Source organism: Falco rusticolus, chromosome 6 (genome assembly GCF_015220075.1).
Source record: "Falco rusticolus isolate bFalRus1 chromosome 6, bFalRus1.pri, whole genome shotgun sequence".
In the NCBI taxonomy this organism is placed as follows: domain Eukaryota; kingdom Metazoa; phylum Chordata; class Aves; order Falconiformes; family Falconidae; genus Falco; species Falco rusticolus.
In genome coordinates this window covers 41,800,865-41,820,883 of record NC_051192.1, presented here as the reverse complement: position 1 = coordinate 41,820,883, position 20,019 = coordinate 41,800,865, and the positions used below count along the sequence as shown (strand labels likewise).

The 20,019-nt window shown below is 39.7% G+C and overlaps 1 protein-coding gene across 8 annotated transcripts in view; it reads left to right on the top strand.

Moving 5' to 3' along the window:
- Positions 1–20,019, top strand: part of TULP4 (TUB like protein 4) — a 177,792-nt gene that overhangs the window by 108,106 nt on the left and 49,667 nt on the right. For all 8 annotated transcript variants that reach the window (XM_037391551.1, XM_037391555.1, XM_037391552.1 and 5 more), the window contains 2 exons: positions 9,740–9,868; positions 10,173–10,334. In XM_037391551.1, coding sequence (XP_037247448.1) covers positions 9,740–9,868; positions 10,173–10,334 — 291 coding nt within the window. The remainder of the gene's footprint in view (positions 1–9,739; positions 9,869–10,172; positions 10,335–20,019) is intronic.

Here is a 20,019-nt window from a genome sequence, read left to right as displayed (position 1 = left end):
GAAGAGTGTCTCTGTCATAGTCAATTCACTGACTTTTTCCAGCAATTCATTACCCTGGGGGTATTCCCAAACAAGATAGCATTTACAGGGTAGACAGATACTATAGGAATTCCTAAGTAGCTGCTGTTGAGAAAGCAGAGTAGAGATAGTTCATTTCGAGTAGGAATGGTTTTCAGTAATGTTTATTGTTATCCTGTCCCCTGTGGGGTGATTTGTTTGTGGGGTTTTTTTGTTGGTCATTATTTGGTGATAAATCATATGGATCATGAATATAATGCATGGCTCCAAACTGTGTTTTGTCCTTGATTGCATATTTTTAAAAAGAAGAGACAGAATAAAATCCATAGGCTCTGCTACAGGGTGTCTATGTCTCTGCATCCAATATTTTCCTGTATTTTTATCCAGGAAAAAAAGAGAAAGAATTTTAAATCTGCCCTGTATGGGGTGTTTTGATTGGTCTTTCCCCCTCTTCTCCTTGGAGCTTTTTAACAAAGATGCATGTGGTCTCTAAATTCATGTATGGTGATGATGGATGTCAGTGAGTGTTACTCTTGTTTTTAAAGCTTGAGGTTCATTTACATTGAGCTTGGTAGATACAGCCCAAAAGTGAATGTAAACATGGAGGTTGTAAACTGGCCCTGATTTATACCATCTGTAATGGTAATTTTATCAGACCTTAGTGAAATGAGCATTAAGCTCATGTACTTTTAATGTAACATAGGCCAAATACCAGCAAAATTTAAATCTGGTGCTTTTTTTCTTGTGGGAAAATATTTGACCATAGATGTTCAAACCCAAGGAACTGCCAGCTCTGCACAGTTAACTGCATGTGTCTTATTTTTAACAGCAAAGGGCCATTCCTAATGGTGTCCATCAGTGATTTTCTAGAGAGAGGAGGAACTATTTTGCTCTGGATATTTGATCTTAAATCAAAATGGTTGTTCATCTTTAGCTAGAGTAGTCATCTCTTTTATTTCTTTATTGTGGTGGTTTTATCTGTATGGAAACTAGAACAAAGCAAAATCTTTCTTCTTATAAAGGAAGGCGATGAAAGTACTATTTTATCCTTTGCTCATCCTTATCAACATTCAGGTTTGATTTATTTTCAGTGAACTTGGCCTTGCCTTTGTACTTATAGGGAGTATGTATGGGCAATTAAACAGAAGTATCTTGCAGCAATGCTTAAGGACAGGAAGACCATTGCTAAGAGGCAGTGCTAGTACATGCTATAAAGCAGTTTCCCCTCACTGGAAGTGAGCATGGTGTAACTCTTAAAAACATTTTTCTGTGGAAACAGTTATCTTTTCTATGAAAGAGCTTTCGGGACTTGAATGTCCTTGTGAAGGGAAGGGAGTCAAAAGCACAGCATCCTCCTTATCCCTGTCACTCTGTTGTCAGTGAGATGGGAGATGAGCAGACCTCCACCCATTTCCCTTTCAAGAACATAGTGTGCGGGTATCTCATGCATATGAGCGGTTGACGTCAGGCCTTCACTCTTTTCATGCCTTACTTCTTTTCCTTGAGGTTATACCTAACTGTTTTTTTTTTTTAATAGCCCTTGAAGGAATAGTTAAGAACCTTCAACAAGAACAGGTAGCCAGATACCAGCATCTTGTCATCCATGGTAGGTTCATATCGCCTGTTTCTCGCATGCCACTGTCAGTTCTGACAAGTCAACCGTCAAAGATCCTCAGCTGTCCAAACACATTTATTGGATATTCCTCGGATACAGCTAATATCTGATGGGTTATTTTTAATGTCCCTACAACTGTAGTTCTTTAAAGCCATGATTAAATGTGGTGATTCCAGAGTGAAAAGAGTAATTCCTTTGGAACTGGCCCTGTGAGCCACTTCATTCATCGGAGCATAAGGCTGCTTCTTTGGTACCTGTGAGGGGTATTGGGGATGCTTTCCTCTAAGGTAGGTGATCAAATGGCATGTTTTGTATTCTGTGAGCCTATAGAATGGTTACATGGCAAATCCTTGGGATTTATAGACTTTGGGTGTGCATTTCTTAAAATGAAGTGTATGACTTAAGGAATGTAAGGAGATTGGCACAGCTTTAGAGCCTGAGTCCTTATCTTGTCAGTTTACTATCAAGGCTCCTTAAATGTATTCAGTGAGATGTTGACAGTCTAGGTATTTTTAAGACAACATCTTACTCACACCAAGTACATTCCCTCCTCAAAGCAGCTATCAAAACAAATTTTTCTTGCAGTTGCCTATTTGCCAAAATCATTGCCTACAGCTTTTAAAGGTCAGACTGCCTTCCATTGGGGATTGAATGACAACCATATGATACCTTTCAAAAATAGGCATATGCAGTGGGTTGGATGCCGACCCCAAGATACCTTTTAAAAATAGGCAAGTTTGGTGTTCATCTGCAAAGCAAATAAACAAAACTTGCTGGGGAGCATCAACACTCTTCCCAGGGTGAGCAACTACACTATTACTTGCAAGAGGGTACCAGCCGCTCACACACAGAGTGAGTGAGTGCTGGGTGAATGGTTACCTCCCCTGTGCTTACTCTAAGGTTTATTGCTGTAAACTTCACTGCTTTTACCTGGCTTTTTCTCTTTCTGCAGCTGAGCAAACTATCAGAGTCTTTGTTAGCCTGATGTATGCCCTGAGCATTAAAAAAAAAAATGCCAAGGAGAAAAGCAGAAAAAAAAAATAGAGCAAGTGTATTGAACAAAATGGCACAGAGCTGCTAATGTATCCCTGCATTGTACTTAACTTTAGACCCTTACCTGAGGTGTTTGAGTTAGGGCTGTAGTTGTTTTGGAGTAGGTTTTCACATGAAGACCATAGAGAAGTCTGTGGTCAGAAGAAGGTACAGAGTTGGACCTTGACCTTTGAAGTCCATTAAGGTCAGCACCTTATTGCTGGTCCAGCCTTACCTCTGATTTCAGTTAGCACAAGGTTAGGTCCCCAGCTGACTCTGATGTCACACTTAGCTTGTTGATAATTTTATACCATGAAATCAGATTTCCAAGTAAAAACAAACAAAAAACCTATTCAGATTTGGTCCTTGCATGGGTTGGGGTTTTTTTTTGTATTTTTAAAACCACTTAGTTAGTAGCTTTTATATTACCTCTCACAAGTGTGGTGTTGCATTTGTTTTAATAGTATTTGTAGAAATTGAAGCTCCTTTTCAAAGAGCAGAAGAAGCAAGATGACAGCTGCTGGCAGAGTAAGACATCTTTTTCAAGGTAAAAGTAGGATCCTGGGATAAAGCAGCAGACCTCTAATGTCTGAGTGGTAGTGAAAAGTGCTGCCCACAGCAGCAGCCGAACCCTGCTAGGGGCTGTGAGCAGCTGCCATGCAGTCCACGCTCATCACCAGTGACCACAGCTTCTCCTGGAACAGGGTACGGATTATTGAAGGACATCCATCCCAGAGATATCTGGAGGCTACTCCAGTCCTTCCAGGAAGAGAGTTCATTTTCTTATTATATCAACTAAAGAAACATGAAGAATTTGGATGGTGTTTTCTATCTCCAAGAACTCACTGTTCATTTACCCGCTATGTAACATGCAGCCCCTATTGTGGGTTGGCAGTTTTTCTGAAAAGATGTAGACGCTGACTATAATAAATTTGCCATTCTTTAGCTGCAGCACAATGTTTGTTATTAATAGTAGTAGTTTCTTCTTAATAATAATTCCTTGATGGGTATCATACTTTGGAAACTGACAGCTCCATATGCAAACGAAGCACTTCCACCGGGGTGTAATGTTGCTGGAAACACAAAGTCAGAGCTCTGCAGTTGTGGGAGAGACAGGGAGTGTATCATTAGAGAATGCAATGTAAGGCAAGTAGGATGGGATGATGGGTGTGCCACCCCAGGAGAGGCAAGATAGATGTCTACCATGTCTGCTGAATTTTTGTCTGGTGTTATTAGTAGGGAAAATACTTGCATGATGCTCTTTGTCTGCATGATTTAATTTGTTCAAATGGAGATAATTATCCTGACATTGCTATCATGGCAAGAAATGAAGGTCATAAGTGAAGATGAAAGTAAGAACAGTTACAAACAATCTTTGCAGCATGAGAAATTAGGAGAGAGAAACTTGAATCATCTTTATTTTAAAAATAGTAATATTTTAAAAATAATTAAACTTAACATTTCATTGAACTAAACATACACAGAACCGTTTAGAACCAGGCATTGTTTATGGGTGAAGTATAGTGAGAAGCAACAGCTTGTTAACTCCACCCTACTGCTTATTCTGGGCACCTGTTAGCACTTTCAAATTACATTTAAGTTATAAAAATCTGCTTGATTTAACTAACTTGAAGTCAACAAATGTATTAAGTTGGCACAGTTTCCTCAAGGATTTAATAGGGATGTATGTTCATGCACATCCCATGTTATATGTATGTAATGCATATGCGTCTTATGCACGTATATCTATATATTGTGTAGAGAGAGAGACTGAGCTAGTATTAACAAGTAAAGGTGGTTATTGGTTTCTGTGGTGTCTTTACTTTTATGTTTCATTTCTGTTCCCCACTGTACACTCATCTTTTTTCTTTGACAGATATACTTGTACATCTCTTCATCTGTTGCTGTTAATAAACCATATTGAGCGCCATTGTCTTGCACATACTGTATGCACTATATGCACATACTTCTCTATACTTGTAACCATGACTGAAGGTCAATCTGCTTATTAGGGGATTGCATAACAGGATTGCTTGGTACAGCAAATAGGTGACACAGTGATCCTAGGCAGATTGTGTAGTCCCCTTTTCCAATGCTTTGTTTCACCCCTTGTATGTTCCTTTAAAAACTTAAGTACTTTCTTAGAAGTACAGGATTGGAAGAAGCCTTCGGATAGACTGAGTCCTGTACTCTGCTACCGTAGGCAATAGCCTAATCTCCTTTATTAGTTTTTCTGTTTCTGTTCTAGGAACAACTAGGTCTTTTGCTGTTGCTGCTTGGAAGGTAGGTTCATATCGGCACTTTCAATAGTGTTAGAAATGTATGATTCATTAGGGGGAAAAAAAGGCCAGCAGTTCCATAGGATGTTTAGTGTTGTATATGCTCAGTGGAGTTAGAATGCATCAGATCCTGAACACTCTGCAACGATGCCAGGCTCACTTGCAGTTTCAGGAATGCTCATGCCAGATAAAGGAACATGGCTCTCCAGGTATAGCAAATAGTGCTGTAATCAAATGTTTTCCATCAAGTACTTTCTACTTTCTACTTTCAGTTGCTGCAGTAGTCCATCTGCAAGCACATCTCCATAGCATGTGTGAAAATGAATGCTGGGGAGGACCTCTATCCCTACAGCATATGCCTGCTCCCAGTAAATGGATGGAGGACCAGAGATTAAAATGACTCACTACAGCATATCAGTAATAAAATCTATCTAAATTTGGTAAGGAACTCTAGGAACTCATTGCCCTAGTTATTTACCTACTTTTTTTTTCTCTATGTTTGTCCCTTGCTTCTGTAGCAATGTTTTAGGAACTACAGAGGCAAGATTTCATTGATAACTGTTGCATGGTAATGTAGATAAAACAACTGGCTCTTGGAAGATTGGCAGTCATCTCCTTCAAAAACTGTAATGAAATTAGGAGCAACAAAAGCACTCAGAATACTTTGGATTTTAGCAGTCTTCTATTATGTTAGAAAATGTGAAAAAAATTAATAAAAATGCCAGTAGCACATAATGAATTTAAATCACCAAACCTGGCTTCTGTTGGAAAGAGGTCACGTTCACTATAAATCACATTTTTGCTACTCCAAAAATTGTAGTTACTCAACATTTCTTGTCTGAGATTTTAATAAATAATAATATTGCTAGCTGCATGATGGTCTTTCTGTGGCAGTATCTTCATGATCTTCATGATCTGGGACAGAGACTAATTGGACTTTGGGTTTTTTATGTGCATTAGTGGAACAAAAAGTATTAACATGGCTGAAAATAGAAAATTTAAAGCATAATTGAATTATCTAAGAAAAAAAATCTGTTGTATTTTCAATTAGAATAATACAGATGTTTCATTTGCCGTGAGACAATGCCTTTTCCAAATGGAGCGTCTGTGAAGATGAGAAGTACAGGGAAGTAACTGACGTTCATAAACTATAATTTATGTTTGCACAACATTTTTAATTCAGAAATGTTATCAATTATTTCAGTCTTTATTAGTCCATAGTACTGGGAGTGAATGCACGGGTTTGTCTCCCAAGTGTAAGTTAACAATGTTTTCCCTTTTAATTTTATACATAAACATTTTTTTAACATTGAAGATAACAAACCCTCACATATCCTTAATTTGTGATGAAAATAATTTTAAAGGTTTTATTTTTTTGCAGAGTTTCCTGTGTTTGCAGCATTGTAGTATGCAGTCAGTTCTTGTGGAGAGTTTCTAGCACCTTTAGGATTAATTAAATATAATTCCTGAAGATGAAGTTGACAACTAAAACAAGAATGTTGCACTTCTGAAACAAATTTTTCACCACTCTGCATTGTATGAAAAGGAGCTCAAAGAAAACAAGACCCTGATTCAAAAGCTCATTGAACTTCATGGAAAGCATCGTGTTTGGGGGCAATATATTTGCCTTTACATTTTACTTAGTATTTTAGCTCAGGAGTTCCTTGAAGTCTTATTTATGGGAGATACTTTCCTGTATGAGATACCAGTTTAGAAGCTAATTAATATCTGTGATACATTTTTTTCTAGAGTAGAACAAACATAATTCATCATTTTTATAGTACTTTAAAAAACCATGAAGAAACAACAAACAAACCAAAATAATTAGGCAGCATACACAGGCAGAGTGGACCACCAGTGGCTCACAGACAACTTCCTTTGGCAAACCAGCATTTTTGCTCTTTCAATACAACTTAAAACGATTTAGTCCTTCAGTACCTGTGTGAAGATGCTAAGCAGGAAGCAGAGAACCATAAAGGCAGAAGTCAAAATGGGTCCCCTGTGAGCTGAAGCTGTTAGTGAAAATAATGATATCTTTGCATTTATGGGTTAGCAATAAAATTCCTCTTTGCAGAGGGGTAATTCAAGCTTACGTGTTATTTCAGTGCACTATCAATAGGGCATGTTTTCATATGCTTTACATTTTAGCCAACATAAAAGCCAAAAGTCATCTTAGTATTTAGGGCAATCCTTCCTTTCTTTATCTCTGCTTCAGTATGCTGAGTGTCTAAAATGAAATTGGAAATACTCAAAGCACTGTGGATTCAGCACCTGTAGTCAGATGTAAATGATGGAAACATCTTTAAAATGACCTCATAAATTTACATTTGCTCTGTATTTAAAGAAGTTGCATCTTCAAATTACAAATTTGCTTCCTTGTGAGGATGTTACAAGAAGGCATATAAAGTCAGTCTCGCTTTCATTTGCGATTAGAAAGTATTAAGTTTATTTTGGAACTTACTAATTTGTATATGATTGGGTGGAGGGAGAGAGACTCTAATTAATCTTGTTTGCTTTTAAATGTATGGATATTTTATAAAATCTAAAGAAGAGACAGGTTGTACAAGTTATCTTCAAGTTTTAAGAAGATTCTTATTTAAAATAGAAAAAAGACAAACCACATCAAGGTAACTGTTGTCACTTTGCCCATAATTCCTATAATTCAGTCAACTGTTATGTGTAATCTGTAAAATCATATGCTCGTCTAAAATCTTTGCCAGACAAAACCAGGCAGTTTTAAGATGGGTAGAAGCACCTTTGATGTTGTTAGTTAAAACCCATGTTATTTGAACAATTAGTTTTATCTTTTGTTCCTGAATTTTCTCTAGCAATTTATTCTGTACTATCTATGAAATGTCCAATTTAAGCAGTGTCTAAGCATTAAAGGTCTGGTTTGCAGAGGTGATAAGTATGTTGTACTCATTGCTCATCATTGTTAGCCTTAGCGGTTCCCAGCTTTTGAAGTTGAAGATTTTTCAGTGTTGTCCTTGGGGGTTTCTTTACTTCTTTCATAATACTGCAAAGGCATTACTGGCAAGAACAGTTACATCGGTGTTGCGTTTTGCCTCAGGGTGGATGAAATGATGGCTCTCTGCGTGGGAGTTGCACCAAAAAGAAAGCAAAATTTTGACAAATTTGTGCTATTCTTGTTTAGATGGCAGGGACAGAGCGAAACCTCTACCAAAGTACAGCTGCTTTTATTACTACGATGGAATATTTTATTTACTGCTTTTCCAATGAAAAAAAAAAAGCAGTATGTGATATAATCCATCTAGTGGCATGATATAATCCACGTGACTGGAGATGGGACAAGCAACCTGGAGTGCAGCTGCAAGGGTATAATCAAGTAGAAGCAAGTGTTAGTCTGCAAAATCTCAAATGGGATTCTTCTTAGCTGCTTAATAACAGAGAGGTAGTTTGTCATACTCAGCTCCTCCCCATAATCTTTATGGGGAGAAGAAACAGTTTACTTGTGGTTGTCTAATTGTTCAAGGGTTGATGCTTCAGGCTGGCAAGCACCACTGCTGTATGTGTTCTGAAGTTCTGACCCTTTACATTCTGTGAATAAGTGTAGCACTCGCTAAATAAGCACAAGATCATCCTTCTTCAGCTGTCCAGTTTAGGTTTCAGGTATGCGTATTTATATCCTAATTCTGAAAACGACTGATTTTGTTGTGAAGCATGAAGGATCTGTCTACTCAGAGCTCATCTTAGGACTGGAATCTTTAGGAGGATCAGTCCCTCTCTAAAAAGCAAAATACATTTCAGGAAAATCTCTTTCTGTCTCTTTTAGATGATTAATTATCTGTTTAGATTTATGAAAAAACATCATTAGAGCTGGATGCCCATGAAGCAGTTTAAATAACACTCTACTGATTGACTGTTTAACATGTGTTTTCTTTGTTTGCGTATGCTGTGTCTCAGTAAAACAACTAGGGGGAATATCCTTGTGTATGAACAGAAGTTTCCAATATGTATTTGCATGTTTTTCAAATGAAACTAACTTGGCAAAAAAAATAAGAAAAAGTCACTAATAGGAGGTAAATGGTTATACTGCTCATTTCTGCTTCAAGTACTAGGATGACATGCTTTTTTCAGTTTTATACTGAAGTTTCAAGAGGTACTGTATTTGTTAAATTGATATTAATTAAAAATGAAAGAGCAATTTTGTAAGTTTTGACTTGAGAAGATTTTCCGGAAAAGCCCAGATAGTTCTAATGTGAAAAGAAGAGCCTAAAACTGCTTTGTATTCCTTCTGCATTCAGTAGCCATGCAACTTCTCTATGAAGTTTCAATATTTTTTTTCATAATTTGGGACTCTCGGATTTTGTTTCATGTCACTATTGAAGTGAGTATTCAAATTCAATCTGATAGTGGTGGAAGCAACTTCAAATGAAGTCAGCAAGAGGTGAGGATTTGATGTAGTCTGACAGTCTTTGAGATTATGGTGGGGAAAATCATTTGAAGGAGTGTTGGATGCTCTGTACTGGGCCTCCGTTTGCTGCTTCTGTAATGAAGTCTTGCATTCCTGTGTACAGTATGATTTTATTGAGAGCATGCGGTGCCTTCCAAAACAGCCTGACAGTGTGAGACTGTGCATTCCCTGACAGCCATGACAAAACAGTTCCAGCTGTTCTTGAGGCATCTGATGCTGTGCTGAAAATTGCTGTTTTGTACATCTTTCGGATTTAAATGAGGTGATGTTTAGTTTGCAGTATTGTTTCAATGGTTCTTGTTAAATAGTTGTTAGCACAACATGCAGGTTTGGTAATGCTGTTTTTGTTTATCTTTTAAGGTTGTGCTGGTGAGATGGAATGAACCATTCCAGAAATTAGCAACCTGTGATGCAGATGGAGGAATATTTGTTTGGATACAATACGAAGGCAGATGGTCTGTGGAGCTTGTGAATGATCGTGGGGCACAGGTTGGTATGCATATTTTCTCTGCAGTCAAGAGTCCTGAGAGGCATAATGAGGAGAGCAATAGTTGATGCTTTATACCTTTTGAAAAACACAGGAAGAGATGAAATGTTTCTTTATTGAAAGGTATATGCTACTATTGTCACAAAGACGCTTTGCAAGGACAATTGCTTTATCCAGTAGCCGTCACGTCAGAGCTACAACTGGGCTAAGAGTTGTCCTGTCTAGTTCTGTGCAGTGCTACCTTTTATTAAAACCACAAAAAATTCGTACATGGCCCATATATCTTATTTTCTTGTCTTTGATAAGGTAAGCGACTTTACATGGAGCCATGATGGGACCCAAGCACTTATCTCCTATAGAGATGGATTTGTGCTGGTCGGTTCAGTCAGTGGACAAAGACACTGGTCTTCAGAGATAAACTTGGAGAGTCAGATCACCTGTGGCATATGGACTCCAGATGACCAGCAGGTAATGGGGCTTTTAGAGGTATTAATTGTGTTGGATTGATATGCTATAGAATACACCTCTTAAAGAGTTGTTAAGTAAAATGGTTTGTAAGAACCAATTTCCCTCAAAACCGGTGTTCCCACAGGTAACAAAGATTTAATTCGTCCCATCATTCTCATTAGGCAAATATGATAATATGCCAAGTTACCTGTCATCACTTTTCACCCCAATTCATGTGCAGACTTATTCCAAGTTCGTTGTTTGAGACAGGAATCTGTAATTGTACCCCTAAGTTTTTGATACAGCTGTCTTGAAAATCCATTTGAACGGAGATGCAGCCTTGTCTAGTAAACATCTGACTGATCATATACAGCTGTCCAGCCTGCACTTGCAGCAAGAGCAGTTGCAGTGACAGATACAATTACGTTTGCCTTCATATGAGCAAATGGATCCAGCTGATTGTCAGAGACACCCCTCAGCCTTATGCAAACAGTGTAACTTGAAAGAAGGCTGGTTTTCCAAATGTTGAGCCCAAAGCTTGCTGAACTTTGAAAAGCCAGTTCAAAAATTCTTTACTAGTTTTCTAAAGAAGCGGATGATATTGGTCACATTACCATTTGTAGTGGAGCTTGAGCTAGCCCATTGGTTTCATTTGCAGAATTTGCAATGGCCCTTCGGCATTCCCTGTTGAGATTACTGGAACAGTCTTTCCTTCTACATGCTTGCTGTTCTTACAGTTAATGTGTGTATAACATAGTACTGAAAGAAATGATGGGGGTAGAATAGCACAAAGAGAAACTGTTACGATCACAGCTGGATTCTTTTCCTTCCTTCATTTTACACTGCAGTGAAAAGGTGCTGGTTCAAGACTTAAGGTACCACTAACTTTAATTTAGAATACTATAAATCCATCCAAGACAGAGTTATTTTGGGAATTGCTAGTGGAGTGTAATAGCACTAATAATAATGTGTTTCTGCAGCAGCATCTAATTTTAGAGTGCTCTGCAAAGGATAATGAATTAATTATTGCAACACTACTCTTTAAAGCCAAGGAGTCTAACTGCCTGGTTTTGAATCTAGGGATATGTATATCTTGATAATAAATAATGTACTCGATCAAGAGGAAAAGACAAGCAGCAAAAGTAGGAGACGAAACTAAGATGTAGTAGCTCTCAGTCCTGTGTTTTAAACAGGAGGCTGCCCCATTTGTGTGATACTCAGTTGTTGCTGCTGTATATGGAAATATCTTCACTTGGGTGTTTAATTTGGGTTGACCAACTGCCTTTAATTCAGTTTAGCCAATATTTGTACTTTCTAATCTGGATGCTCCAGAAGTGGTTATTCCAGGAAACAAACACTTGTTCAGTGTCCAGAAAAGCACATCTTAACATAATGGCCTGTTACAGCTGTGTGAAAACCACTCGCTTCAGTTACAGACTCTGCTGCTGACAGACTCACTGAAATAGAGACCAAAACCAGCCACAAGCTTGATGTTTCTCAGCACAGTTCTCCTAACTATAGGGATAGCATGATAAATGATGATGGGTCTTTGCACTGCTCTCTGGAGTTGGTGGAAAGAAGCAATCTTCTGAAATGTATTTAGATGTCTTTACCGCTGGAGCCAGAAGGAAGTACGATTCACTGAGGCAAGAGACTGTGTTCAGTGCAAACTAAAAATAGCAAACTGGGGGGGAAAGACATTGCAGGTATTACACACAAATAAGCACATATGGAAATGGGAAACTTTACTAGCTTATCTCCTTAGCTCATTTCTTTCCTGATTTGTATCTGTGCAAGTGAGAACACAATATTATTCTAGAGTAGCTTCAGCGTCTTCGCTATTGCCTAATGTACAGTGAGTGACAGATGAATGTCGACATTTAAACTTACATTTTCATACTGTTCTTTTTGTCACCCCTCTGGCACCATGAAGATTGCTAATGAAAGTATTCCTGGAAAACATTACACGCCGTGGTCCCATGACCTTTAACACAGTTAACTTGGAAAGTTAGATTTCCAAGGGGAATGTATTGTTCAGTATCAGTTTTCTATTATCCTAACAAAAATTCACTAAATACAGTCTGTCTGTTCACCTCACTCTTCAGTTCTCCTTTTTCTCCCTCAGCCCTCTGCTGCATGCATCCTCCCTCCTCTTTTCTTCAAGCCTCGTTTTTCCATCTTTTCTCCTGTCTGTCAGTTCAACACCAGTAGGCTAGCACCTCTGCCACTCCTCACCGCAGCTCTGTGGCAGCTCTGCAAGTGGAAGGTAATTTCCTACCACTGTCTTTCTGTTGGAGGCAAGAAGTGGTTGGAGTGACAGTATTGCCAACCATTGGATTTGACAGAGCACGTGTGGCTTCTGGATTTGTATCCTGGCTGGGCATTGATGCAGGCTTATAAGTAAAGCACCTGACGTAGTGACTGATGCCAGCTGTGGTTGAAACTCTATAGTTAATGCTTCCCGAAGTCTTTGGAGAGCCTGGAGATGGGATGAGAGCTGGAGAGATGGCCAGGGTGGAGTACAGTATAGTTGTGTTTTTTAACTGATATAGTACCTACTTTGCCCTGATGATGTTATTGGCTGATTTTATTAATACTGGGGCAACTGTTCTGCATTTTCTTTTGGGAAGAGAGCGGTATCATTCTTCTTGTGGCTGTGTGTTTTTCAGGATTTCTTGAACTCTCCTTTTCTGTTGGGGACAAATTTGATACAATCTGGTTGACTGCAATGCTTGCTTTTTCAGCATCATGTCATCAGATGATCTTCTCATGAAGGTCATCAGCAGATTTTTCCTGTGGTTCACACCCAGGTCTTGAGTCTGGACTTTGAGCTGTGGGCTTCATTCAATACATAGGCCTTTGGATTGTGATTCTGAGTGTTTATTATGGAGGACTAGAAGTTAATTTTCTCACTTCATTGTGTGTCTGTAGTCCTGCTCATGTAGGTGTTTCCTGCTCCTGTACACTATAACCAGAGCCCACGTCTGGCCAAGGCAGAGAGCCCCATTATACCAAAGGCCTCTTGAGGGTAATAAGCAAATACACACAGTGGAAATACTTCACAGGACTGGGTCCTCTTTATCTCAAGTAGCATGCCACACCTGGGTTAACCTTGGACAGCTGGGATCACTCAGGAGTGTGCCCTTTCTTTCACTGTTTGGAAATGTTTTTTTCAGGGCTACGGGAGGCTGTAGTAGGGCCTACTTCCTTGGTGTGTGTGGAGTGTTTTTCTGGTGAGAAGGCTCACCTAGGATCATGTAGGGATGAAAAGTATGTTTGAAATAAAGTCAGTTTGAAGTGTCAGAGAATACTGTACCCTGTTTTGAGGCAGTTCTGTGGTGTCGTACCACACTTGTTTGCAAAAAGGGAGTGCACATACCAAGTAGATTGAATGCCTTCCCAAGTGAGAAAAACTTGAGTTTTGTGTAGCCAAAGGCTTTATTTATAATTATAGAAGCAATGTCAATAAGTAATTGAGGATTTTTCTTAAGCCCACAACTCATAAAATGTGTTTCCCATGGTTCATCTCCCTTCCTGTGCTTGCTCACCTCCTAGTGACATTTTTGTTACAACTCCTACTGCCCTCGGGCCATCCTCTCCCTATCCTTCTCCCAGATTTTACCTATTAAAGAGGCTTATCTGTGTTCGTGATGGAGAAAGGCACAGTGTCAGAGAACCAGTGAGAACTGTAGAGGAGTCCTCTTGTTTATAGCAATATATTGTAACTCCCTGGACTTCACTAGGGTTGTTTCTGTTGCTGTTCTGTGTGTGAGAAGGGAATTGGAAGGAAATCAATCTGCAGTAGGGGGAAAGTCTTGATGAAAATGAATTGAATATATTTAATTCCTGGATATCCCAAGAGGTGCTATTAATCTATATTTGTTCCCTGCATCTCAGCTAGACTTTTTCTGGCAGCTGTAAGAGCCCATTTCTATTCCCTGCCCTGCTCTGCCACACCCCGCACCCCACCCCTTCCTGTTGTAAGCTGGTTTTTTTGTGGAAATTCAGGGACTGGCCAGGATCCTCTTTGGCCAGGACATGATAGACTACAGGTACATGTGAACTTTGCTGGCACGCTTCCTTCTGTTTACTTTGAAAATAGGTATACAAGCAGTTAGCTAATTGGATTTGCATCTTGCTGGGGACAGCATTAACTGTTGTATGTGGTTCCATCACAATGCAGCATGCATTAGTACTAAGAATGTGTAAATACAGGCTCCAAGTTTCAGCCTCCTCTGTGTCTAATCATACGAAATTCTGCTTTCGGTCAAAGAGAAACGCATCACTGTGTTAGGAACAGATACCATGTGCACTGCAGGGTCTTAGAACACACTGGAAGAAAACAATGAGACCAGTAGCAGATGAAACGGCATTGTCGCGAAATGCAGGGTGCGGGAGGTCTGTATGTTTTTTTTAAAAAAAATTCTTTTGTAGTTTGCAGTAGCTGTGCAGGAAGGCAGTTTCTATGTTGTTAGTCACTCCTGCTCCCAGCACTCACCATCCCTACTCCCATGGCAACCACAGCATCTCTTTCCCTGATAGGCATGCGGCAGGGGCAGGCTTCTGCTCCAGCACCCTGCCTGCGGCACCCTGCCTGCAGCACTTCAGGGCAGATCCGGGGACCTAGAAAGGTGCTTCATGCGAAGGAGGGGGTGCTTGCTGCTTTCAGGGTCCAGCAGTGTAGTTGGGTGGGATCTGTGTGCTAGTACAGGACTTGGTGCCTCGGTTGTGCCCGATGGGATCAGTGCTGTGCTGTGCCAAGGGGCTGCCATGAGGTGGGAGCTACAGCACGGTTCTCCCCAGGGGGTAGGAGCTAATTAACAAGAAGCACTGTCAAATGGTTACCGGTGGCACCAGGTGTTTCGCGAGCTTGCCTCTCAGGCTCCTTGGTTTTGGTGTGGCTTTAGTCCCTGGCAAGAATTTGAACTAATAAATCTATTCCAGTAGAGTCTGGTTGTGGTTCCCCACCCCATCCCCCACCCCCCCATTTCCACCTGTGGACTATGGTCTGCAGTTGCTGTTGCCGTTTCAGGGAAACAGTTGTTCTTAACAGCTCCTAAGCTGAAAACAGGGATAGTAGCCTTACCTAGCTTCCAGAACATGGCTTAAAAATAAGGAATTTGTAAGTGTTTGAAAATGTTGCACCTGTTTGGGCTGTGGTGTTGTCTTCTCACCTACATCGTCTTTTGCCTGCTGCAAAGGACAAGGAGTCAGTGCTTCCATTCACCCTACTGTTTTGGTTTTAGTCAGGTGCTGTAGCGCATCTGATTCAGGCAGTCCTTGCTGTTGTGGTAGTCACGCTGATCAAGTTTAATTATGCTCAGAGATCTAGCTGAGATCTAGAAAAAAAAATCTTGAATACAGCCTTCTAATGAGTTGACAGAATGATGAAAGGGAGCCACAAACAGACAACTGAGGCAGTATAGGGAAGGCAAATATTTACCTTAATTATTATGAATTAAGGGAAAGAAAAACAAAATGAAAAAAAATACAGCCTGTAAAATTTGAAAGTGTAAGCAATGATTTTGGTCTTAATTAAAATACTTCTTGGCCCTATTAAGGATCTTTACAGGTTCATGTAAACGAACCTTTAAAATGCCAGGGAATACTTATATTTCTGTGTCTTAGCATATAAAAATGCTTCTTTTCCCCCATCAATTCTGGGTGTATGTATGTCAACTGACCTTACATACATGATTACAATGACTAAGGCCACTCAGAATTGCACTGTAAGACACAGTCTTTGAGGAAGAACTGTAACTTATTTTCATTGATCGTTGAATTACTCAGATTACTGGGAAAAATGGCTAGAGGCTTTTTATAGCATTGAAGAAGTGTTATTAATTAACTAGGCAGTTTATTTAAGCCACAAGGACTGCAGACAATGCTTAAATTGCATATAAGGATTTTAACATTGCATGCTGCATAATTGAGCAGTACCATTAAAATGCAAAAAGAGGACAAGGGAAGGAGACTTGTCTTTCAAGATAAATCCGCATGTTATATAAAACAAACAGATAAATAAACCCCACCACAGCTTAACTGTCTGTAATATTTTGGGCTATTTTTAGAAGTATTTCAAACCTTTGTGGTGCATTTGCTATTAAAATTAATGATTTCTGCTTGCTTGTGCTAAGGGTTCTGTGAATGTTTACTATCCTATTGCATCCTTTTATAGACAAAATGTGTGGGGTTTTTATATATACTTTAAATGTTTAAATGATTTTGTGGAGACTTTGTATTCTTGTTTTATATATTTATATGTGCTGGAAGCCAGTAACACTTTGGTTTTGTTCTTTGCTTGGTGGCTCGATTTTTATGATGCCACATAATGGTGACAGACAGATTTTGTGTGAAAAAGTAATGTGAATTTTAAGTGCTAGTTAGCCTTCCTTTCTCCCGTCTCTTTTTATTATGTTGTTTTAAAGCTGCGTTATGCAGCTATGTCTGAAATAATAGATTTTTCTTTTTTTTTTTTTTTCTGGTGTCTATACATAGTTTTATTAGCATCATCTTTCCTTTGCCTTTTTGTCTCAAGTAGTTTTTCATGCATCATTCTGCCGAGAATTCAGCTTCCAGAGAGAAGAAAGGAGAAGAGTTAAATAGTTTAATGCACTGTGCCTTTTTTAAATTGTGCTCTCCTTTTCCCACTAGCAATGAGCAGCTACACTGCAGATTTCAGTATTCAGATGAGGATTTTATAGGCTTTTTGGGGAAGGTAGGCAACAAGGATGTTCTCCTTGGAGCCTCTCGGGTTCATCTGCAATTTCAGGAGCCGTGGCATCTCTCTGTGGGTTTATTCCAGGCGAGGTTTTTCCTGCCAGAAACCCTAGCCCATACTGCACAGTTACTGAGTGGGTAATTGAAGGAGCAGAGCAACAAGGTGATGTTTCAATGTACTTTCTTCTTCCCACTCGCTTCATCTGTGCCTTGCCTAATCTTTCCCTTGATACTCTTCATCCAGCCTGTAGTGGCAAGACGCTGAGAGAGCTGACGAGGTGGTGCCATTTGTTCTAGTCATGAAGGCTGTAACATGGGAGATGTTTATGGGCTGACAGCATCATGGCTCATGTTTTCTCAGTAACTCCTGCAGTCTTTCATGTCAGTACTGTTTCAGATGAGTCTTGCAAAGAATTTTTTCCTTTAATGATTCTGTCTAGAAGGAGTAATACAACTGTTTTAATGTTTTGCTCATCCTCTTAGACAGGGTATTTGATGTTTGTTACTGCGCAAAGCGAATGACGGAATGGATTTCTGCATCCCCTTGGATTCACAGTGTACTAGGACATACAGATCACCCTCAACAGTCTATCTTTTAACTCTTTACCTTGATCTGACATGACTCTCAGATAGGTAACAATATGCTTATTTTAGTTGACCAGACTCTGGGGTTTATTAAGCTCTGCACACTCAACCACATCTTCCCCTCCCTCAGGAAAGGAAGGATGCCAGTGGCAGTGACAAACCAGAGATGGAGGGAGAGCTGAAGACTCGTTGTGCTATTCAGTTAATGTGTCCACTTAGCATTTTTATACCCAGTGCTGTTTTACATTTTTGGAGCATCAGTGTTTGAGTCAGCAAAGTAAAGATGAGCGCAAATAGAAACACGACCAGTCTTTGTGTGGGAAGTGTCAGGAAGAAAGAAGCCATTTGCCTCTCCTCTCACCTTGCCAGCACTTGTATGAAAGACTTGTTCATATAGCCTGAAGTCTTTAGTTCTTTGGGACAGGGAATACTTGAAACTTTATTTCTGAAAAGCTCTGTGTTATGCTTCAGCTGTGGGGCAAGTAGCAAGAACGAGGTTTTGCAGTGCACCTGTGCAAAGTAGCCGCACATACACTACTTGTTAGGCAGTGCATGGAAAAAATGGAACCTTCTGCAGGAAACTGCTCTCTTTATAAGAAGTTGTATGTAAGGTAGGAAAATTGCTTCAGTTTGTTCGTTCAGATTCTGAGTTGGTTAAGAGAGGGCATGTGAGTGGAAGTGTAATTCTTACAGAGGAAAAACTCTCGAAACTGTGAAGGTTTTACAGCATTTTTCAGAAACAGACCGTGTTCTTCCACTGCCAGAGCCACCTGGCTGAGAATGCTTTGGCCCCAGGACTCCTTTGGTTCATCCAGAGCTTTGTGGTCTTCCCAGTTCAAAAGAGATGTAGCTGCCAGAGTGGCTAATTTAAACTTTATTGTCACTGGGACTTGATCCATCGATTTTTTGGAAGTTAGAAGACCAGGAGCCAAATGGGGTCTTGAACTTGGGTCAGATGTGTTCAAGCCTATGAATAGTCTGAAACCTTGGTGCAAGGAAAGAGTATTGGAGTGACTGAATCTGGAGGAGGACATTTGTGGATTTCTGCACTAGGTCTTGTCTAGGAAAGCAAGGTCAAGTTTCATAGTAAATTAAAAATGAAGGGCGGTATTTTTGAAAAGTGGTATTGCATGGTCTTTCCATTGATTTGACAAAAAGAGATAGCATGCCAGTGGAAAGTGGGAGCAGTATCTCTTTATTCTCCAAAACCTTTCCCATCAGGGTTTCATCCTGTGTGGATTCAACTGAAGCTCTCTGTTCTTTGTCCAGGAGCCAGTTTCTTGTCAGTGTTCAGATGTTGAGGGATTGTTGGCAACTGCATCAGCTGAAAAGAGATTAATCCTTCCCTGCTTTCCTTGCTTTTAGGAGGATAGTCATTCTTCTTCAGTGTCTCATTTCAGTAACAGTTTATTACTCAGCCTATCACCATGTTGACTCAGTTGTACTTGACCTCACCCACTCTAGGTATTTCCTGACCATGCTGAGTTACCCCTCTCTGCCAGCACCCAAGACCTAGAAGAGGAATGCAGAAGTTGAGGGGCTGGCTTCCATTAGCATATAGCTTGACCTAGGGACTTCTTCATTTTGTACTATGAAATTCAAAACAGCAAGGATGTTGCTTCTCTAACTGCTTTGTATTGCATTTTCACTGGTTGAGAGTGCAGTCCTTGTTGCTAAGTAATATCAATTTCAATTAGGAAAGAAAACAAGCCACAAACCTCAACGTAAACTCTCAGACTGCTAAAACTGAAGGAAATACTAGCTTCAGCAGTCAACACATCCTTCAGGAAATAACTAAACCCTGGCTTGGGAACAATGCAAGAGGCTGCCAAATGTATCTTGACTTCTTTGCCTGATTGAGTGGTTGTTGGTAAAACAAATTGCATTTTCCCAGCTAACAGTACCAAATAGTTGGGTTTGTTGCAATATATAATTGGATATATGTGAAGAATATGTGTTTTCATAGACATGTATGCACTTGCTTGGCAGAGTTTAGTGAGAAAATGGCACTGCTTGAAGAGTATTCTAGAGTACTTCTGATGTGGGAGATCAGTGGTCTGGGCTCAGAGTCCTGCCTATGTTGAAAGCTACAGATGTTCTATAGAAGGTGTTCCAGCTGTTGGCTTTTGCTCATTTTGCTTACTGCTTTGAATGTGATTTGAAACCTGACACAAGTTTAAAAATCCCACAAATCTTTCTCACATCTAAAATAAACTGAGGTGTATTGTTAATTCAGTAATTACATAGAAGGGCAACTCTTCTCACTTAAAACTCCAATTGTTACAGGGTTACAGGATGCTTTCCTGAAAAATGTCTCAAGAGTCAAGAAAGAATATAGAAACGTGTGTGCCTGGAAAAACACAGCTCAGAATTAGTCCAGGTGTAATTACAGGGGCATATA